The sequence below is a fragment of the Melopsittacus undulatus genome, chromosome 14 (genome assembly GCF_012275295.1).
Source record: "Melopsittacus undulatus isolate bMelUnd1 chromosome 14, bMelUnd1.mat.Z, whole genome shotgun sequence".
Classification (NCBI taxonomy): domain Eukaryota; kingdom Metazoa; phylum Chordata; class Aves; order Psittaciformes; family Psittaculidae; genus Melopsittacus; species Melopsittacus undulatus.
The window spans coordinates 3,336,542-3,359,477 of NC_047540.1; the positions used below are offsets into that span (position 1 = coordinate 3,336,542).

The following is a 22,936-nucleotide window of genomic DNA, read 5'->3' on the forward strand; positions in this document are numbered from 1 at the left end:
AGCTGTTCCTGCCACCTTGTTCAAACCCTGCAGCTCCCTGATTTATTTAGCAAATCTTAAAATTAGCAGCCACATTTACTTTGGAGAATGTGATTAGTGGCAGTATCGATCCGCAGCGCACAGCCGATCTGGAGGAGCTGCAGAGCAGGGTGAACTGCATCACAATCAACCTCAGCAGGGAGCTGAAGCACAGAGCCCCACACTTGCTTACCCAGCAGGACCGTGTTTGTCCTTTGACTCAACAAATTCTTGTCCCATTTTCAGCTTCTCCCACTCTTCTTTCCGGGTTTTGATTTTTCGTGGATTCACATTCCCTCGGTTCGGATTCTCCTTCTTCTCTTTCTACGGGAGAAGGAAGCAAACAGAAGCTTAGGAAGAGGGAAGGAGAAGACAAACCTGCAGCAGTTTCAAGAAGAGAATATGCTCAAAGAGGGATGGGATCTTTAATTTACTTTCCCCATTGCTGCAAGCTCCAAAGATCTCCCACACACAGAGGCTGGAGCATAAAATGAGACAGACAACATCAGATTTCCCCAGTGCAGCCTGGCCATGATGCCATCATTATTCCCTGGCACCACCACCTCGAGGGCAGAGGGAAAGCTCAGTTTCCCACAGCAATTCAGTTTTTGGCCTCTGGGTCAAGCCTGCCGAATCTCACCATCACCTTGCTGTGTTAAGTGCTTTGGGATGCAATATGGACACTTGCCCACTGAGAAGTGGGCTTCAGTGAGCCTTACTCTGTGCCTTCTACCATGTCCAACATCTTTCTTTTGTTATTCCCATTGAAAAATCATCAGTTTTGATATTTAAGACTCCAGTTGCTCAAAAGCTACATAAAGTATGCTCAACCTGGTTCTTTTATGGTCTTTCAGTGCTAGTAAAACATGGGTTCAAATCCCCAGGCAAGCCACCCAGAAGCTTCTACCTGGCATTTGCAGCTGAAGTGGTTTTGCTAAGCCTCCCACTTATCCCCCATTTAATACCAGGACCTGGTTTTGTGCTCCTGAAGGGACATTCTCTCCTTTCTTTATTCTTTCCCAGCAGAATGTATCACAGCACTCAGCACACTGCAGTGCTGGGGCACTGGGATATGCACAGCTTCACCACTGGACAGACCCCTCTGCAACAGGGGGAAGTGCAGAAAAGACTCGAACTTCCTCCCCTCCACTATGTTTGAGGACTACAGATTAAGACCTTATAACCATATAAAGACAGTGGCATTTGGAAAAAACAGATGAAGGGTATCTTTGTGTTCTTTAAAGCAAACCAAATAAACTCAATTCAGGGAAGTTTTTAAGGCAGCAAACCTGACTTTTGGATAGCAACTTTGAAGTCCAAGCTGTATTAACACTTCCCACCTCCTGTTCTTCCCTGACACACCTCTCTTGGCAGAGATCTCCCATTTCCTCACCCTGTGTTTCCGCTTCTCTTTCATAATATCCTTTGTGTCCTGAAGCATTTTCTCTTTCCATAGGTCGAAGAAATAGGAAGGATCAGTGTAGAACTTAAGTGCCTCCTTGCCATCGTCCCTAGAACAGGCAGGGGGGGAAAAACCAACACACACAAATAAGGACCAAGTCACACATTTGTTTGAAGCCCAAAGAAAACACAAGGCACAAACCCAGAGGACAGTTTAGAAGGTCAAATACACTGCTCTCACCTCCATCCCCCATCTCAGACCCACAGCCTTCTTTGTCCTGGCTCTACCCCTTGCTTTTACCCTCACACCAAACCTCCATTACACAGCATCTGAAGAGCTCAACTGCTCTGCACAATCACCAAGAGAGCAGCAGGTCTCTCACTTCAACTCCCAGTTGTTTGTGTTATATTTCTGATGTGGAAAAACAACCAACAAACCTTTTCCAGCTCAGGAACCCTAAATCAGACCAGCAGCATCCTTGAAACTCCGGAGTGAGCACACACACACACACTCTCCTCCTCCTTTGCAGTGCAGCCATGTCTGGCAGAAGACAGCTGCCTCCAGCTATCTGTAATTACTTTTTACCTGCTCCAAAGATATTTATGGATGTGGGCTAAGCCTCTGGATTCTGACCCCCTTTCCTTCTACCACCTACAAGATGAAATCAAGAGGGAGAGTGCTCAAGAGAACTGGTTCCGCAGCCGGTGTAGGTCACATTCCATGTATCAGCCCAGGCACAGAAAGCATCTCCGGATCTATAGGAGTCTGCTGCACCCACCTGGGTGAGAGCCATTTACAGATGTATGCTCTGCAGTTTGCACTGCAGCTTTCTGGAAAGGAGCCACAGGGCTACGGAGAAGCACAAGGAAAATGCATCATCTGCACAACACCTAGCATGTTTCTGCAGTGCCAGCCAAGCCTTGCCCCAAGGCAGTCACAAATGTGACAGCAGGTAACCAAATCTCTCATTTTCTAGCTATGCTCATTTGTACAGCCCCAAAAGCAAAGTTTCACATAATCCAGAGAATGGGATTTCTGGGTGGATCTCAGTTTAGCAACTCCATTTCCCATTGGAAACAGTTACTTCAGGACAGGACAGGATGGGAAACAGCCTCCTTGACAGACTGGGAGGCAAAGCTCTTTCTCTGCACAGGAACGAAGAGCTAAGGAGGTGTTGCAACCATACCTGTAAGGTGAGAGGATGTTGAGAGGCGGAGGAGTATTGCAGGTCCTATAGGTTTCAAGGACAGGCACAGGGAGAGAATCCCTGTCAAAGAGCTTCTGGTCCTGAGTAGTGGAGCTTTTGAAGGCCTTCCTGGTGTTAATGCCTTGCAGGGAGACTGTAAGAAAGAGAAGAGAGCAAGTGAAGAACAGTTTGACCCAGGCCAGTGACCCTGCAGACCAAGCAGTGAACATCTGATTTCAGCTGGAATTCTTGGCGTGCTTTGCACTCCTTAAGGTCAGGTTCCTTTTCCCATAGATCCCTTGGGAAACCCAGAAAATCTCAGACAATGCTGTGCCAAGATCCGCTACTTGAGCTGTATCGACAGGGCTCCCTTGAGAGCTGCTGCTGTGGTTCTGAACCCCCACCACCAAGACTCAAGCACCACACTGCTATCGCGTTGCTGAAGAGTGAGTTTCCACATGGACACTTGCTAAAGAGCAAATCTAGCCTTGGCCACGAAGGCTGTGCACACCAGCACATGTGGTTGTTCAGGAAGGGAGGGAACAGTCCCTCTTGAGTCCAAGAGAAGACATGCCAGCATCATTTTATGGCTGTGAAACAACCATGCTGATTCAATGACAACCTTTACCATGCTTGGTCTGCAAGGATGGTGCTCCATTCTATTACCTTCCTCCTCTTTGGGATCCAGCTGAGTGACTTTGACTTGCAAGCGGTCAACTCTCTCGACTAGAATGCTCACCCGAGAGGCAAAGGTGTTGGCTTGAGTAAACAACTCTCCAAATATGTCTTCTGCAAATTTACCTGGAAGAGCAAAGTGTCCACATTACCCTCAGGAACCACATCAGACCATATCCGTCTCCCAGCTCATTTTCTTGAAGCAAGAACAAACCAACCATGCTTCTGTTCAAGTTTGTCAGGAGCTGAGCTCAACACCGAATCACAGACTGGTCTGGGTTGGAAAGGACCTTCAAATCATCCAGTTCCAACCCCCTGCCATGGGCAGGGACACCTCACACTAAACCATGGCACCCAAGGCTCCGTCTAATCCGGCTTTGAACATTGCCAGGGATGGAGCATTCACAACTTCTTGGGCAACCCATTCCAGTGCCTCACCACCCTTACAGTACAGAAGTTCTTCCTTGGATCTAACCTAAATTTCCTGTTTCAGTTTGAACCCATAACATCCAGGCAGAAAACTCCCTGCTCCACCAAAACCTGACATTTCCAAGGGACCTTCAAGCAATAAAGAAACAATCCAAGACATACTTCCAAGTCATTATTAAAGTAATTGAATAAAGAGGGCTGAAACTGGATGAGTCTTGTAGCTCCTTTAAGATTCTCTGCTCTTCTGTTTCTTAGACAAGCCAATGCAGTTGGATTTGTATTGCTCTGGAGAAGCTCAAAGGCTCCCTGTCTCCAGCAGGCCTGCCTCCAGGGCAACTGCCACTATTTACAAGCTCAACGAGAGAGCAGCCCCAGCCCTTGAGCCTCAAGCCTGAGCTCTAACCGCAGCCGACAGCACTGACCCTTTTGTTCCTTCAGGTGGCACTGTCTGAAAAATTGATGCATTCACGTTTCTTCTCCATCAAACCCAAAGGGGAACTTCTCAAAGAGGGATATTCTCTCTGTAACAGCCTGGCTTGCTCAGTGGGCTGCTCTGACAAACATCATCCATTGCTTGGGCTGTGAGAGTGCCTAGGGGCTTGGAGCAGGAGCTTGCTGAATCACTTAGAAGCACAACAAAAAGCTATGCCCTGTCCTTAAGAGCTTCAAATCTACGTGTGCATCAAGAGGTGACCACAGGTAGACAGAAGGGGAGAAGTGGAAGAAAACCAAGAGCTTGCAATGAGTAGTGTCTTTGTTCTGCTCTCAGGCACAATCCAAGCCAGGGAGCCCAAACCACAGTGAGGACAATGCTGATCAGTAGAGACTTGGCACTGAGAGCAGACATAGGCCCATGGAGTTCCCACTGATGGGAAACATTCCCAGCCACGGCTGGTGAGTACAAGGCTGCTCCCAATAAGCAGTCTGGTTTTGAAGTGCATCATCATATGGTCAACAGTTTGTTCTGGAATCTGTTACTCCAAAGATCCTCTCCGACATTCAGGAAAGGAGAACCAGTTGGAAGCCTGACTTGAACAGCGATTTGGGAAAAGCTGGTTGTCTGCAATGAGTCACTTCAGAGAGGCAAGAGCCCGTTCCCCAAAGCAACGTGAGGACATCCCCCAAAGCCCAGCTGCACAAATACTTTCAGCTCTCTGAAGTGACAGATCAGCTACTTGTTCATACTCCCATGCAGTTCTCCTTATGCTGCCAAGCACGGGGAAGCAGCCAGGTTAAAAACCAACCTCCTCCACACCTTTTGGTGGCAATGCCAGCTTGAAGTGTTTGTAGGAAGCACAGGCTGGAGGTTCACTGGACAGTAATACAGTGGGAAGCTTTGGACAAAACAGATGCCGTGTACATCTCCCTAACCAAAGAGAGCCAATGTTCAGCTATGGGCTAATTTGCTGCCTCCCAGCAACAGCACAGCAAAAGAACAGTTGTAATTTGGTTTCTACTTTAATAAGAACTGAAACTCAGTGTTGAGTCTCACAAGGAACTGCAACAAGCACAAGGGGAAAAAAAGAGTCTTTGGTTTGCAATGCCAAGTGGTCTGTTTCAAGCAGGAAATAATACATAAAGAGCATTGTACGTACTGGTCTTAACCCTGCAGGGAGAAGGGATGGTCTGTAATCCTGCCCTGCCTAAGTTCACCTGTGTGGTTATCACCCAGCACCCCAAACATGGACACTTATGAATGGGGTAAGGCAAGGATTAATTCTTTGGTTTAATTCCTTTGACTGCAGAAGTGCAGTTTACAATCCAAATTCCCTCTGTCATGCACTGGCAGGAAGACAGACGGCATGATTTAATAGGGCTTTCCATCTTTAGCTTGTGGATTCTCTAACATTACACCAAGGTGCAGAGCCGACTTCGACAAAGTGCTACCAGCTGTGATAGTAACGAAGGGTAAACTCACTGGAATATGAAAGTTTGACAAGATTTATGTTTGCATCTTTGTAAAGAGACTCTGCTGCACTAGGCATGGCTGATTATTCACTTGACAGGCCTGTCACAGCCTACTGAACCTGTGCTCCGTTCCTGCAATATTCAACATATAGGGAAGGAGTGGATTTAGGTTTTGAAGTAAGAGAGAGAAAAGGAGGAGGGGGCAGGAGCTTGGCCATTTGGATATGAATTTTCTGGAGCAGTGAAGTCTAAATAGTGCTTCATCTACAATCCTGCTGACCTTAGGGAAGCAGCTCAGAGGTGGTGCTCAGCACTTCCTCCCCACCTTACACAGTGCCAGCAAGAGCCACCCCTCCAGTGCTCTCCTCCAGGTACCTGTGCTGGGTCCAGCACCACGCACCTCACTCTGCACATCACCCAGGAAGGCACTTGCCCAATAAGCCAGCCTGGAATTTGGCTCCCAGCACTTCACCCACTCTCTGACAAGGTAGAAGAGGAGAAGCTTGGAGCTGCGCAAGGGTGTAAACCTAGAGGATCTCACTGCAGCTCTGTCACGCTTAACCCACTGCAGGCCTCTGGACTGGGATTAGCTTCTCTGCAGCTGAGCTTTGCACAGCTTTACTGCCTTCCTCCTCTCCATTTCACAGGCATGAGGTGGGGTTTACTTGCCCTCCGCAACCATCTTGGCTACCAGACCTAACAATGAGCAACAAGAGCCAATTGAATGTGAGCAGAGAGACTGGTCTTGCCTGTGCAGTGACATTTCTAGAACCCAACGGGATGTGACACCCGACTGGCAGCAAACACAGGCCCAGAGGTCAGCGACAGCCATGGTTTTCACTGCAGCAAAGAGCCTGCACCCACACTTTCCTTGTCACATTCATGCTATGGCAGAAGGAGGTGGCTTTGCAGAGCAAGCAGAAGCATTTGCAGCCACCACAGAGAAGCCAAGCAATGCACTCATTTGATTATCAGAAGTCTTGCTTCAAGGGCAAAGGTGGCTCATCAGAATCCAGAGCATTCCACAGAGGAAGGAGTCATCCCCCAGGGACCATAATTAACTCTTAGTTTCTCCTGCTGCATGGAAGCCTGTGTTTTCCCTCTGGCCTTCATAAAGCAGTGGTCAGCCCACTGCAGAGCTGAGCCAGGCACTGCTGCCATCTGAGTGAGCAGCCCCAAACCCCCCAGAGGCAACACTTGGCTCAGAGCGGGGACTTTGGGTCTTGCAAGGCAAGCACCAGCAGGGGCAAAGAGGCAGCTTCATTAAGAGCAAGACTACTGACACAGTGTACATCCAACACAGTCAAGCTCCATTTAGTAGCGTGTGCAATTACAGGCACATTCTCTGACACAAGATCCTGGCTGCTAGGAGAGCCTCCCATTTTACAAGCCTGAGTTGTGCTCCAGCCTTCCATCTGCAGTTTCCCTGCAACCTCTCACACACACACCCATATATCCACACCCCCCTTCCCCATTTTCTCTCCGCTAGGAAGGCAGTGGGACCAGGGATATGAAATTAGCATCAGATTCCTTTTGGAAAACATTTTAGCATTACCCAGGGAAGGCAGATGGGGGAGAAATAGGAACGCTGGAGTAGAAAGGGAGCTAAATAAAGAGCACGAGCGACTCCTGAGGGCACCGCGCAGGCTCGCCGGGGTACTCACTCAGGCTGCCCAGCTGTCGAATGACATTTGCCAGGGTGATGTTGGTCATGCATTCCAGCTCGCTCCGAACGCTAGGCAACGTCTGACGGCACAGGTGCCTTGGCTCAATGTTCCTCGTTACTAACGGCATGGTGGACCTGCTTCAGGCACTGCTCTGCAAGATGAAAAACAACCCAAAAAAGAAACAGGAAAGGATTACTCAACCACAAATTCCAGGCACACCAGAGCCGTGGTGTTCGGTTTGCCTGCTCTCCAATGGCTTTATTTATAAGCCTTCTTTCCCCCCCAGCCCCCCTGTAAAACTGGTTGATCAGTAATAAAAGATCCTGCTGTTCTATGAGTTGCAGCGAGAGCAGAGGCTCAGCAGCTCAGGTGGAGAGGCAGGAACAGATCACTGCACATCTTCACCCCATGCAGGGTGCTGCTGGCACCACCGGAGCTGTTGTTCCCTTCCTCCCCTGCCTCATGCACGAGTGTCTCACAAGCACAGCTCTCTTCAACCTGCCATCAAGAGGGTTGTTTAACCCCAGAGGAAGGAGATGGGAGATGTGAAGGGGGAAAGAACAGCAACCAGTGTCTTCTAGCTGAGCAAAGCATGCGTGGTGCCTCCCTCCTGCAGCAGCACAGGCAGAGCTCCTCTGGAACAACAGGAAGCGCTTGCAGCTGACCAGGAAACTTTCCTTATCCTGCAGGCTGCTCCCCCTCTTCCCCTGGGAAATCCCCCGGGGCTGAGGTTTACACTGGACCATTGTTTTCCTGCTGCAGCAGTTGAGGAGCTTTCATCAGGATGCAGGGCTAAGGGAGCTCACAGAGGAGTCAGGATGGATGGGACAAGAGGCTGGATGAAGTTCCACTCTTTAAATATCATCCAAAGCAGAAAGCCCAAGTGTTCGGAAGGCAGAAGATGCTTTTATGTGCAGGGACTAACAAGAATCTGCTTTACTAGCAGGCTGAAACATTGAATGTTCTTCTGGGATCATCCACCTCTGAAAGAGAGGAGGAAACTTGGCTGAGCAGCTCAACAAGGAGCACAATGCACTCCTGCAAGCCTCAAGTGAAAGCAACTCCATCCCAAGCTCTCCATTAACTGAGAAGGGGAAAGCATCTCTATTCTAGGTCAGAGGAGGAAGAACCCCAGCGAAGCAGGCAGTGCCCATGTGATGGGCATGCTGGGGGTATAAATAAAGCAGGAAGCGAAGAGCTTGGGGAACACAGCTTCCTGTCACCAGCAGCAAAAACCCAAGGACCAGGAAAAATCAGCTGCTTGCTCTTGACTTTGAGCCACCCTTTGATAGGCTCGGTGGCAGCTGGCAGCTTATCTTTGAGGTCCAGGAGGCCTTCCTGGCTGCTTTTCTATCAGGGTGTTAAGAGGAAGAAGTGGGCATTATCCCTCCTAATTACCTCACCAGCCAGATCCTGAATTGCTAAATCTGACCCATTAAGGCAGAGGAGTTCAAGAGCCACAGCACTGGGCTGGCTCCCAGACCAGCAGATGCAGGTTGAATGACTCTCGATGCGGAATTCGGAGGTATCTGGGGTCCCAAACCCATCCACCTGATGGGAAAGAGGAGCGAGATCTGCATGGAACCAAACACAAAGCAGTGAAGTCTGTGCTGTTCTTCATGGCCAAGCACTGCAGCAGCCCTCAGTAACTGCTGGGATATTTAAAGCACAGGGTGAAGGGAGGAAGGGCTCTGACCTTCGCTTCCAAATACGTGTTTTATCGATCACAGCCCAGCCCTACAATCCTTTGTCAGCTTCAGTGCTTTCTGGCAGACAAAGTTGCCCAGCTCTCCTCAGACTGCAGTCTGCACCACCAGGCAGCTCACATCCACAAGGCAGGCATTTGCAGGCTGCCTGCATCCAGCTTTTCTCCCCCCTTTGCTTCCGCAGGGAGCAGCCACGGTGGGATGTGCAGAGCTGGAGTGGACAGACAGCTCATCCACCAAAGCCTGGCTGGATCCCTTCCAAGGACCAGGACAGGCAGCAGGAAAACAGCACGAGGGGAAAGAAGCCAGGAAAGGGGGTGAGATGTGAGCATGGCTGGCGAAAGAGAGACCCACCCAGAAGAGATGGGCACAGGTAGCACTCATCTGTGAGGAGCAGAACATGGAGCAGAGCCCCAAATGACCACGAAGAAACAAAGACCTGGACTCTGTTCTCTCTGTACAGTGTTTGCCTTCAAAGCGTGTCTGGAAACAAACCCGAGGAGGAGTGGAGAACTTGGTTTTGGGCAGAGGAAGAACAATGTCAGCACAGGGACAGGGTGAAGCTGCACCGGTGCAAGCCAGCAGAGCTAAAGGCTAAGAAAAACACTCCCTTTATAGCCTGGCTCCTGCTGGCAGCCACCCCCTCCCTGCCACACGCCACTGCAGCAGCAAGAGTTTCACCCTCGTGATGGCTCCGACAGCGGCTCCTTCCCAAGGCGACAGAGCTCGATCCCAGATCCAGTCGGGATCCAGCAGGCAGCAAACTGGGGAGGTGAACCCCGGAGATGGGCAAGGCCAGGATGGGCTGGGGACAAGAAGCCTTGGCTCTCCCAGCAGCCTCAGGGATAAGAGGCGGTTAAAAGGAAGCTCTGAGCAGGACAAGGAGCTTAAAGGTTCCAGATGTTTGGGTAGGGTGGAGGCAAGATGGGAAATGCAGGACCTACAACCAGAGCCTGGTGCCAACATCAGCAGTGGATGCTGCCCCAAGAAGGTGCTTCTCTGCTGGACCTCAGTTGTGCAGAGATCCCAGCTCATGGGCTCCTGTAAAACCTTCCTGTCTCACCAGAAGGTGGGACAAGGATCAACAGCCTGGATCGGGAACCAAGGGGTGGAGTTTGAAAGCAGCAGGCAGGTGGGGCAGAAGATCCAGCGTCGGGAAGGGACAATGGCAGCAGAGGGAGAAGGAGGAAGCAAAACAGTGCAGACAGCACAAGGTATAAAGCTGGGGACAGGGAAGAGGTGCAATAAATGAAACAATGAAGGGACAGACCTAAAGAAGCTTTCCAGGCTCCTGCTTTTATTCTTTAAGAGAGAGTCACTGAGGAAGCGATTGACAGGATGCTCTGAAGCAAGGGCCATCCAGAACTGCTTTCCTTTCTGTGTCAGGGCATGACAGCACAGCAGTTTTCCACCCCAGCTAGCCAGAGTGGTCAGCAGACATTAGTCTCTGTCAGGAAACCAGTGCCGACCATATATTAGAACTAAATCCTACCATTCAGGAGCACTTGAAATGAATTGCCAGGCCCAAAATCCTTATCTTGCAGGGAAAGAGAAGTGCTTCCACCTGCTTATTAATGGGGAAGATTGGGGTTGTCTGAGTAGTAGGGTTTGGGGTGGTTTTAAGAAGCTGCAAAAGCATCACACCACTGGCACAGAGGATCCTGATCCCACTGCAATGGGAGAGGAGATCAAGTAGGGTCAAAGTAAAAGGAAACTGCCTCTAAGTAACAGAAAACTGCCTGGGACAGATTCCTAATGAATATGGAAAACAAAGGCATGGAATTGAACCATGTGAGGGAAGAGTGCTCCTTGCTGGTTGCAGGATAACACTGGGTGCTAGAGCCAAGCACTGCTGCAGCAATGGATGTGCAACCACCGTGCTTCACACCTCCTCATCAACAAGTAGGAAGGGCTTTTCTGAAGTAACAAATGCCTTTTCACACCCTCTTGAAGCAAAACCTTCCTACCTGCTCCCCACAAGCTTTCCCTCTGCAGTCTCCAAGTCACAGCTTGAATCAGAGTCCGCTCCAAGCCCTGTTGTCGGCAGTGACTAAAAGCCAAACCATGCATCTGCCCTGTAGCTCTTTTCCCCCCACCTCCAGCTGGGCATTGCCAGAATTCCTCTCCATTTCCCCCCTCCCAAAGTGCTTACGCTGATCCCTGGGAGCTGAGCTCACCACTCCTATGTTCCTACCCATCCTCCAGCCACAACTGGCACCTTGTTTCCAGGATTCACCATGCTTTGGCTCCCCATTACCCTTCCTATCAACTCCTGCACTTTCCCATCACACACACCTTGTATTTCTCCACGGAAAAGGGAATCACCATAGAGTCATAGAATGGTTTGGGTTGGAAGGGACCTTAAAGCTCATGCAGTTCCTGCTCCTATGGGCCCTTGTCCCAAGTCCCTCTCCAGGTTTCCTGCAGCCCCTTTAAGCACTGGAGCTGTTCTCAGGTCTTCTCTTCTCCAGGCTGCCTTTCCAAATCCAGCACTTGGAGCAAAGCACGAGGCAAACTCAAGCTCTGTCAACTGCAAGTAGCAGCTTGGAGCAAATACTCCTTACCAAGCAGTTTGGAGCAGAGCAGCAAACAGCAGCACACAGCAAGAGAGGAACCAGCCCTTCTTTCGTGTGCAGACAGCACAGTCACCACGGTGGTGCAGAGGAGAAGGCAGGCAGCACTACAGGGTGAGATGTGTACGTGATGCACACAAAGAGCTGTAAATAAGAGGTGAGTTGGAGGGAGAGACCTGGCAAGGGTCTTCTCACTGGTAGCTGACCAACATAGCATTACTGGGAGTCACCTGGGTAATGCCCCATTCAATGTGACACACAAGCTCTTAGATCAGGGACCATCTGCGAATGAAGCTGAACCCCAGCAGTGCTATCATCTGTCATCGTGTCTGGTGCAGCACAAAGCACCTAAGGAGGACATTTTGGAGGGAGATGGGAATTAAGCTTGATCAGGGTGACCAATCCCCTGCCCTCAGCAGGGCTTACCAACGCCTCTGCCTGCCCACAAACAAGCAGCATAGCAAAGGAGCCCAAGCCCTCAGCTTGGAGAGCTGCCTTTTGGAGTCCCCATTAGGGGACGAGACACAGCAGCAGGTTTGAGAATGAGGGAGAAAGGAGATAATCAGATCTGAAATTCCCATCAGGATGAAATAAGAGTGAACTCCGTCGCTTGCCAACGCAGCCCGACTGTTCTTTCTAATGTCTGTGACAACTCCGCTTCGAATTCCAAGCTTCTCTCAGCAGTAACTACTCCCCCATGTAGATGTAATGGCCAGAAAGAGACTGGCTTTTATGTAACCCCAAAAGACTAGCAGGAAGGGAAGCAGCAGCCACACACACACACACATGGAGAACTGAGGGGAAGGCTCTGCTGAGTGCTCAGGGCTCGATCCAAGCTCACAATGCGGCCACCGAAAAGTGGGATGCAGCAATCAGAAATGCTACAGTTCCATGCTCGGGAAGTGAGCTAGCAATCAGTGCTGCATCTGAGCAATAGGGAGTGAAATTATAGAGCAAACTGCCATGTGATGCCTAAACTACTCCAGCCCGCCAGCTGTAACAAGTATTCATTCCCAAAACCACGTCACGGGCTCATCTGTCATTAAGAGCCCAACCTGCCAGCAGCTGAGCAGGAGTCAGCAGTGAAGGGCAGCTGCAGGGCTGCTTCCTTGCACAGTGCTCCATTCCCCCTCAGAGCCATGGGGTAGATGCATGGCTCTCCCCCAAAGCCATGGGGTAAAACCCACCCTGGGTTGCTCACCAGGCACTCAGAGCACTGTGTGCTCATCCAGCACCACAGAGCAGCTTTCCCAAAGCAGAATCGACTGAAAGCCATACAGGAGAACACAAACACACCCCCCCCCCAACCCCTCTGTGCAGTAATAACCCACTTCTTTGCCCAGAGAAGCTGTGGCTGCCCCATCCCTGGCAGTGCTCAAGGCCAGGTTGGACACAGGGGCTTGGAGCAGCTGCTCCAGTGGAAGGGGTCCCTGCCCATGGCAGGGGTTGGAGCTGGAGGAGCTTTAAGGTCCCTTCAACCCAAACCATTCTGTGCTTCAATCACCAGCTCAAGACCTGTCAGGTATGATCTGCATTACAAAAGAGGTGTTTCAGCACTAGCATGGGGCAAGAGCAGCACTGCCCCTTTCTGCAGTGATGTTGTGACACTGGGAACAGCCCTGATCCCGCAGAATAAGGACGCATTGTACAGTGTGGAGTCCTTGAGACAAGAAACATCAGCCTGCTGTGTTCCCGAGTAGAAATACTCTTGTATTTCCTTCCCCTCCTGTTCCCCCCCTCCCCTCCAGTCTGCTGGCTCTGAGAAATGCAAAAGAGGCTCAGAAAGCCATTTTCTGCTGGTTTTTTGTGTCTGGCTCCTGCATTATCATCATCATTTACTGCCCTCGAGGGGATTGCACAGGTGTGACTGGAAATTTGGCTCTTCCCTTTCGACTTTGGTTATCAGCTTTCGTGAAGAGGATCTTGCTGGCATCAAGCTCTCCTGGAGAGGGACTGGCTGCTGGCACAAACCAGGCTGGGGGTGGAAGGATGGGGGTGTCACCAACAGGGAACAGGCAGATCCTCCCAGCTCTTGCTGAAGTGCAAATACAGCCAATGCTTTGACCTAGAGGGGGGGTTATGCCTAAACCTCATTCCCCCCCCCAACTCCGTTGCCCTAATTAATGTTTCCATTCATTTAGCTGCAAAACAAGTTAAACAAAGAGGGTCACCTGGTGTTCCTATCAATGCCTGACGAGGAGCCAGGCAGAACAAACGCATTTCAATACAACTCTAGAAGAGATGTGACAAGAGAAAGGCAGTTTAGCTCAATTAAAGAGAGCTGTCACAGGGATTGGATTCTCAGAATACAGAACTATTGATTACACTGGAATTAAAGCTCCGGAACAGAAAGGTTTCAAGGTCTTTGCCATGAGGATATACATCAGGAGAGAGGCAGGGCTCCTTCAGCACTCTGGCTTTGTTGCTTCCAAGGAAACAGGAGCAGCAAAAGGAGCAGAATGCTTTCTCTTCAGCCTATGAATAATTTTGGCACGCACGCTGCTCCGTTGACACTGACCTTGTAGCACAAGTTTCAATCAACAGGTCGCTTTGGTGTTCCTAAAGCGTTCCCAGGTAGCGAAATACCACTATAGGTTCTCCAAATCACTACAGGATTCTCAAATCCACTATAGGGGAGAGGCCTGGGCAGGTCTCAGCCCATCAGCAGGTCTCTGATAACACTTGGTCTGAGCCCAAACCACTGTCTAAAGAGAATGAGACTATTCAAAGCATCACTCTCAGCCTGTCTCCAGAGCCAAAGCCCCTGAGCAATAACTGCAACCCAAGAGAAGGATGTCTACTAAACCAGGATTGCCACTCTGCCCCCCCCCCAAAACAGCACTTAGAGGTCAAGGCTGAGGAGCTTTCACTGCCAAAGTCATCCCATTGTTTCTGTCCCAATCCAGGCAAAATGAGCTCTGGGGAATCATGGAATCCCAGCCTGGGTTGGGCTGGAAGGGACCTCCAGTTCCAGTGATGATCCAGTTCCATGGGCAGGGCCACCTTCCACTAGACCAGGTTGATCCAAGCCCCTTGACCCCTGCCTGGGATGGGGCAGCCACAGCTCCTCTGGGCCCAACCTCAAAGCACTGAATTTACTCCAGAAGGTCTCGATGCTGCAGTGGCAGGAGGAGCAGCACCATCCCCAGCAGCTTCCTTTGGAGGTCCTGCAGGTAGCCAAGCCTCATGCCATCGCAGCAGGCATCCTGCATGGATCCTGCATGGAACCACAGGCCCCCTCCCACAACCGGTGCGTGGCTGCTACTGCAAACCCTGCTGAATCCCTGCTAATGAGAGCCTGTTTGCTGCCTCCCTTCACACCAGCCTCCTCCAGCAAGAGGCAGGGCCTGTGGCCGTTAGCACTGACAAAGCAGGGGTGCAAAGCCCAACTCTCACAATACATCAGCACATTGCCATTCTAGGGCAACGCTGGGTAATTAATACGAAAGGGAAGGGGGGGAGAAGGTTTCTTTCTCAATGACTTATTCCTGAAGCCTGCACAGATTTTAACCTTCCTTTTGAGCAGATAAACTCTGTCTCATTTGCAGCTCGGCTCAGCCTCCCCTCCTTAAACACACATTGAACTATTTTGATTAATGAAAAGAGTAGGAACAAACCAGTTCCAAGTGTTTTCTATACAGCTCAACTGCTCTTTCAGTTTCAACTCACGCCTGGATAATTATATCACAGCTCCGAGTGCCCCCACCCTTCTGCTGCACTTGGGGAATACTGGAAAGATAAGTCTTGCCTTAATTATTAAATGTAAATAGCTCATTAAATATAATCCAATTACTTTAATTGTAAGAAAAAGGAAGTAATTACAATATGTACATGTAGTCTTGCCCGAACGCTTTTCATATCTTCAAATGAATCTTTGCAGCATTAATATTTTAAGTTAACCTTTGACATGAGGAGGAGAAAAAAAGAAGTGACACCAAGTCCCTGAGATCTTCCAGAAGTGTTTCCTGTGTTGGGGTTTGTCAAAAAGAAATTAAATCCAAGAGAGCAGCCTTGAACATCTGAATTAAAACTGTTTATGAACAGGGTCTTTAGAAAGTCAAAAGAAAACATGGAACTTCTATTGTGGAGGGAGAAAGGAACATATATATATATATAAATAAAAGATCTTGAATATATATATATACACACACATATATATAAGAACCTGAATATGAATTTTGGATCCCAGGAATCAAGTGAGATGGGTATTACCATGCAGCTGGGAGCACAGCCAGGCCCCCAGCACCAAATGCCACAGGTAGCTGGGGTTTTCCAGGAAGTTATTCCCCACTCCTATGGCTTGGCCTGGCCACGGGTGGGAAGAGGAAGCAGAGGATGGCCCTGCCCCCGGCTGGGATTACCCAGCTCTTCCTTAAGGTGCCCCCAGCAACACCCGGTCTGGTTTGAGTGCACACACAACTACCTGTGCAGAGCATGGTGCATGATCCAGATGGGGTTTGCAGGCAGAGCTGCAGGGAGCTGCAAGGAGCAGTCTCCTGCTTTTGCTCAACAGCATGACAGTCCTTGGCCTCACTTTCTCCATCCATGCAGCCAGCAGGACCCAACAACCTTCTAGGCAAAGCTCCCCAGGTATGCCAGAACAGAGCCAGATTCCAGCTTGGACATGGTGACAGATGCCTGTGGAATGTCCTTGGGACAGGCAGGAAAAGAGGCTTTTTAAGCCATCTTGCATGTTTCAAGCCCAGCAGTGATCTCACCTTATGTCATACCCAGTGCAAACTCCAGGCTCTGGGGTTTGGCCCATCCAAAACTATGGCCAAGTGTTTGAAACAACCACATTATGGATCCAACTTTTGGGGAAAACAGGGATTAGACTGTATTAGGGATGCTAAAGATACAGGTCTTTCTATTAAAGTTAACCATGAGGTCTAGAACAAGCTGCTTTATGGAAACCCTCTCATGTGAAGCCAGCCCCCTATATGTAACCTCTGTAATACCATATTGCAAGCAAAAGGCTATTTTGTGTAAGTTAATTACACAGGGGTTGAATTTAGCCTCCCAAAGGGAAGCAGCCAGTTATCCCATGCTGCCCTAGCCAGAAGGTAAAGGTTTGACACAAGCTGTGTTTATAGCTCCATGCCTTCCTCCAGCAAAGGATGGGCTGAGCAGCTGCTGGCATTGAAAGAACAGGATCTGGGTGTGTGCACGGCTCTCTCTTGCCTGTTTTGTTGGGTTGGGTGTTGCTTTCTGCAGCTGCAAGGCCACAGCCATGAGAGAGTGCTTTTTCTGATGCACACAAAAGCAGGGTGCCTGAAAGGGAACTCACTTCCACTCTGGCAAGCACTGAGCCAGCTCTGCAGCACTCAGGGGTGGTTGGGGAGCTTTCACCCATCCATTCAGGCAGGGCTGTGGATCCCCCTCCCTCCCAGTTAAATCCCATCCATGCATGAACTGCAGCTACACCAATCCACCAGATATTGGGACTGATGGACTCCTCTGAATGCCCCTTCAAGCCCTCCAGCACGGAGCCACCTGAAAGCAAAGCATCATTCAACCCTGAAGCAGCAGAAAGAGACTTCTGCTATAGGGCAACTTGAAGACAGACTCTTAAGGAGGAAAAAGGCATCCAGTGAAAGAGGAAATGAGAAATTAAAACCGCACTCAAGCTTATTAATGGTAATACAATAGGTCAAGAAAGTACTTTGCAGAAGCCCACAGCATGGGAACAGCTTCTGCACAAGTGTGATCAGTGACACCAGCCTTTGGCTGTTATGGGAAAAGCAATGATTGCTTTAAATACGGCAGCCAGGAGGGGAGATGGCTGGAGATAGCACCTCTGTGCCTTGCAGGACACTACACTTAGATGAGAACCAGAGGAATGTTCCCCCTCCTCCTTTCCCATCTGAAACATTGTCCCTCTCAAGGGATTTTCAGCATCTTATAAGTGAAGGCGCTTTGAAGTAGCAGACAGTGGCATTGCTCATCACTCCAGTAATGATAGTAAATAAGCTGCAGTATTTTGCTGATCCTTTTCCTTTTGCTTTATAAAACAAAAGGTCAGAGTCATTAGCCCAGTTTTATGAGTGGGGAGAAAGGGAGACTCACAAGATGCTGTGGAACACCATCAGAAACATCAGCACATGAACCAGACAAGAAACCCCACGCCACAGGACTTCAGAGTAACCATGCTGGGTCACCCAGCCTCCAGATAAACCAGCAACTTCGATCCATTAGCAGCCAGGTAGTGATGCAGAAAGAGCATGAGAACAAGGTAAGTGCAGAGCAACAGTTCTCCCTGCTGTCCTTTGCCACATTGCAGCATCTCACTGCACCTGAAGACCACATGGAAACAAGCATAACCATAGAAGAGTTTGGGTTGGAAAGGACCTTAAGATCATCCATTTTCAACCCCTTGCCACAAGCAGGGACACCTCATCCTAGATCACGTCACCCAAGGCTCTGTTCAACCTTGGGTGACATGGTCTAGGGTCACCAGAACACTGCCAGGAATGGGGCAGCCACAGCTTCTCTGGGCACCCTGTGCCAGAGTCCCACCACCCTCATAGTAATGAACTTCCTCATACATATCCTTACTTCCCCTGTTTCAGTTTGAACCCATCATCCCTTGTCCTGTGGCTACAGCCCCTGATGAAGAGTTCCTCTGCAGCATCGTCCTTTCTGGATTTCACTTTCCTAAAGGAGTTTCATCCATAAAATCCCAGGGCAGCAAGTCCCCCATTTATCATACATGAGGTGAAAAGACCTTTTATACCCCTCACTTTACAATTAGGAGATTTTCATTTCAAATCCATGTGTGTCTTCACTTCATAAAGGAGTTGTTCAAACAAATGCATCACCACTGATATTAAACAAGGCCCTCTTGAGAAGAAGGTTATCTGCCTGCATCACACAACACAAAGAAACCTCAGCAGAAACCAAAGTAAGAAACTTGGGGTTTAGGTTTGATTTATGGCAGCAAGAACAAACCATTTGGAGCAGACGGCTCTTTGTGTGTTGTCTGCCCCAGCCTGCTCACTGCTTCCAACAGTAACACAGGAGAAGCACAACCTCCAAGTCCTCAGTGAGCTCAGAGCAGCTCCTCTGCAGTGGTGGCACAGCAAGAGCCTCCCATGCAGAACTGGAAGCCCTTGGGTAGCAGTGCTCAATGCTGCTGCATCAGAGGCATCTCTCCCCCTCTTTCTTCTCTCGGCATCACAGCATCCTTTAAAGCACCCCAAAACAGGTCTGGGATACTGCTCTAGAAGAGGAGATGATGCAGAAGGCATTGGGGGAATGGAGCATGGGAACTGAGCCCAGCTGGGAGAGACTGATTGAGATTGCTGCTCCTTTAAATTTTCCCTCCTCAAAGCCCTGCCAGATGCATACTTGAGATAAGGCTTCACTCTACCACTTCTCCAGTAGCAACCTAATACCAGGAAAGCTTTCCTGTGATCCCAGGAATTAAGGGAGGATCCAGAGGAACTATTTCCCAGCCTATTACTGCAGCAAGGGCGAGCTTGGGCTCGAGAATGTGATTAACTCGCTGCACTGGGCTGAATGTGATCACGTCCCTTAGCAAACACCCCCTCTGAGTGCAATGGGCAGCACTGGTCCCTCCCCTCCTCTCCTCAAGGAAGAGGCCACTTGGTTACACAGAGTTGCAAAAAGCCAAAGGAAGTGAATGTCACCGGTGGTTCTGTTCTGAGCACTCATTTGCTTACTACCCAGAAGCCACTTCCACATCCCTTGGTTTACATCCACCCTTTACAAATACCTCCCAGATTTCAATACACCTTCATCTGTGGTAAGTAAGGGCCCAATCTTACTAATATTGACCCTTCCACAGTGACAATAAACACTCAGAACACACCATTTCTTACTACAGCTCCCATTAGAAGCCAAAGTGCTGCTGCAAACAGTAATGCACCATTAGACTGGCTGGGAAAAGAGCTGCATTTTGCTTTCCACAAGGTAAAAGTGCTCCTTTTGCTTTGCTTCCTGCACATTTAGCACAGTGTTGCTGTAGAAAGGAGCTGCTTTCACCCTTAGAAGCAGCTTTTGGCAGTGTGTGTCTTCACTGCAGTTCCATTGTGGGCAGGGACGGCAGGAACTTTAGCCCCAGCACATGCAAACACAATCCTGTGCCTGCTTTGGGCTCGCCTCATGCAGTGCACACAGCAATGCATTTGGCTCAGCTGAATGACCAAAGGCTAAGTATGATCATCAAACCTCACAGAGGCAAACTAGAAACCTTACATTAAAGATCTGAGACCACAGAGAGAAACTATCTACAAGGATTAAACCTGAGCCTTCCATTTGTTGAAATCTTCCTTATTAGAGTCTGTCAAAGGAAACAAACCTGATTTGGGGGAAACATTAATCCTCAGAACCTTCTTTGTTCTTCCAGCACCAGAAAAGACTGAAACACACAAGCCAGGAGGTGGATTTGCTGCTGTAACTGTTGCAGATGAGGCAATCGCTGAAGTTTTAACCCCTCCACCCACACTGCGCGATTATCTAACCCTTGTGAATGAAATCAACTTTTCCTAGACCAGCCCTGAAGAATGAGATATATTCAAAGTATGCTGAGAAACTGGGTTGGTCGTTCCCAGAAACGTGGTATTCTTTTTAATGAATCACTGCTCACAAATACCTTGTGAGCTGGAACTTAAAAATACCCGTTTTTGTTCAGCGTGTCACGTTATTCATGGGGAAACCAGGTTTATCCTCTGCTTAGGAGCACTTTACTATTAACTCATTACTCCAAACCCCAGAGTGATAACTCTAAAGACATTAGGGCTACACACAGTTCCAGACTCTACTCTTCTTCACTAAGCCACTCCACAACTCAAACAGAATTTGTACAACAAGGGGATTGCTTGTAACAGTCTTTCAGTGCCTAAAGAGGCTACAGGAAACCTGGAGAGGGACTTTGGAGAAGGGATGTAAGGGACAGGACAAGGGGGAATGGCTTTAACCTGCCAGAGACTGACATGAGCAGAAGAGGGTGCTGAGGTGCTAGCACAGGGTGCCCAGAGAAGGTTCAGATGCTCCATCCATGCCAGTGCTCAAGGCCAGGCTGGATGGGGCTTGGAGCAGCTGCTCCAGTGGAAGGGGTCCCTGTCCGTGGAGCTGGATGAGCTTTAAGGTCCCTTTCAACCCAAACCATTCTAGGGTTCTCTGAACCAGCACCCTCCTAGCTACAGAGCTTTGTAAAACCAGAGCTTGAAAGGTGTAGGAGGGCAGACCAGGGAGAAGCTCAAGTGAGGAACCGGGAGTAAGCCCAGAGCCCAGGCTCAGGCAGTGGCATCACTGCTCACCCCACTGATACTCTGTAGGCCTGGAAAAGCCCCAGCAGCCAGCTTGGAAAGGGTGGATCTTCCCAGCAAGGCTTCACTTCAGCTGGGCTACCCAGAGCTGGTGAAACTGCTCCTCACCACACACAGGACCAGGCTTTTAACCAAACAGAAAGACAAGCTTTGGAAGGTAGAGGCCCATGGTTTGACCCCCAACCCTCCTAGGGACAACAGTGACAAGCATAGCCTGAGCAGAGATCACCATTAAGCGGAGCTTTAATGCTTGGGTCAAATTCTCTCATTCAAACGTAGCATTTTGAAGCACAATCTTTAAATGAAGAAGCAAGCAGAGGCCTGCTCCTCCCCAGCCTGCTGGAAAAAGCTTGTCTTTGGCTCTGAATACAGTGGGTTTCCAAAGGCACTCATCAGCACACTGCTGGTGGTATCAGTGGGGAGATTCTAGGTTTGGGTTGGCTATAACTGCATTTCAGGTTCAACTCTGTACGGGTTCCTATGACAAAACCCCACTCAAGGTCACTAAGGGGCACATCAGCATGCAAAGTGCTGCAATCCTGCAGATGGGTGGGAAACAGAACTATTCCCCTTCCGCATGTGACCAAGCTTCAAGACTCAGGTACTTCCCATCAAGCAACGTCAGCTCTGTCCCAGGGAAGCACATACACATGGTGCTGGCTTCTCACATCTTCCACTTGCAACTTCTCCAGCTCATAAGCCATGGGGAAGGACACACGAGTGAGGGCTGGAGTGTTCCATCCATGGGACCACTGTGTGCCACAGTGTACTTCATCACTATCACCAGCATCTGATCTGATCTAGGCAGAAGTGCCCAATTCTGTTGTTGTTACTCATGGAAGTAAAGCAGTGATGCCAAATGGGAAACCTGTGTCAGGAAAGTAATACATCTCCAACGGGAAGGTCCTTAAGGTCAAATAACAGTTAACGGGGAGAAGCTGCCATCCCTTCCCTTTTCCCACAGGACCATCAGCTACCCGTATCTCAAAGGAGTAACCCCAACACAAACCTTATCACTGATGAGGTGCAACCCCAGGGATATTCCTTAACAACTTACTTCTTACTCTATGTGCTGTGGCAGGGGTTGGAGCTAGATGATCTTTAAGGTCCCTTCCAACCCAAACCATTCCATGACTCCATGGCCTGAGCGCACCCGGAGCTCAGGGAATCTGACTGAACCACCCAACCCTATCCCGTTACACCCTCCAAAGCTTCTGTTCAGAGTGTCTAGGGATTTAATGAGGAAAACACTTTTCAGAGCATCCCACACAGCCTTACCCCAAGTAGTTGTGGGGTTAGGTGATAGCCAAGGAGCTTCCTGAGAGCACACAGGCACACTGAAGGGTGTAGGGCAGAAGACAGGAGGGAGAAGGCGCTTCCATGAGCCTGTGCTCACACACGGACACCAAACCCACCACACAGCGCAGGCAGGGAGGGAGCCCCGTTCCCAGCACAGGGTATCCCGCAGCTCCCTCAAGCACCGGGCTCCGCTGCCCTCAGGAGCAGGCAGCACCCCTTGCCCTGAGCCACGGCTCCGGAAGGGGCCGGGCCGGTGTCAGCTCACGGCCCATGCCGGGGCCCGGCCGGCCCCACACCGGAGCACCGGGGGCAGCACCTCCGCGGCTCACTATGTGGCAGGAAACGCCGCCAGGCTCAGCCTAGCACTCACTATTTGGCAAGGGCCTAGCGGCCCAGCCCAATGCCTCTCCCTACGTCCCAGCAGTAAGAGGAGGGCTGGAGGCTCTGGGGGTCCCCGCTCACCCCTCTCGCACTCACCCCTGTCCGCGGCTCGTCCCCTTCGGCCCGCTCGGCTCCTTACCACCAGGGCGGGCCAGCCCGGCCGTCCGCCATTCCACAACTCCCCCTCCCTGCCCTGCCTGAGCCTGGCCCCGCCTCCTCCCGGCCGCGGGGCCGCCGCGCCATTGGCCAGCGCGCCGAGGATGCTGCCATACTATTGGCTATGTTGGCTGTCCATCAAAACCGCCCTACGCTACTTGCGTACGGAACTGGAGCAGCGGAAAAACCCCACCCAAGGCGGCCGCGCAAAGAGAGTAAACAGGGAGGAACGTACCATTAGGGGAG

At 50.1% G+C, this 22,936-nt stretch overlaps 1 protein-coding gene across 2 annotated transcripts in view; it reads right to left on the bottom strand.

Annotated features, from left to right (window-relative positions):
- WASF2 (WASP family member 2) overlaps positions 1 to 22,735 on the bottom strand; it is a 30,142-nt gene extending 7,407 nt beyond the window's left edge. The window contains exons 1-6 of one of the 2 annotated variants that reach the window (XM_034069207.1): positions 22,631 to 22,735; positions 7,283 to 7,436; positions 3,273 to 3,407; positions 2,607 to 2,760; positions 1,412 to 1,529; positions 212 to 342 (exon numbers count right to left, since the gene is read on the bottom strand). In XM_034069207.1, the coding sequence (XP_033925098.1) occupies positions 212 to 342; positions 1,412 to 1,529; positions 2,607 to 2,760; positions 3,273 to 3,407; positions 7,283 to 7,412 (668 nt within the window). In that variant the 5' untranslated portion in view covers positions 7,413 to 7,436; positions 22,631 to 22,735. Of the gene's footprint in view, positions 1 to 211; positions 343 to 1,411; positions 1,530 to 2,606; positions 2,761 to 3,272; positions 3,408 to 7,282; positions 7,437 to 8,683; positions 8,704 to 22,630 lie in introns of those variants that run through there. The other variant, XM_013130881.3, reaches the window with a different exon arrangement.
- Positions 22,736 to 22,936: the final 201 nt, after the last annotated feature.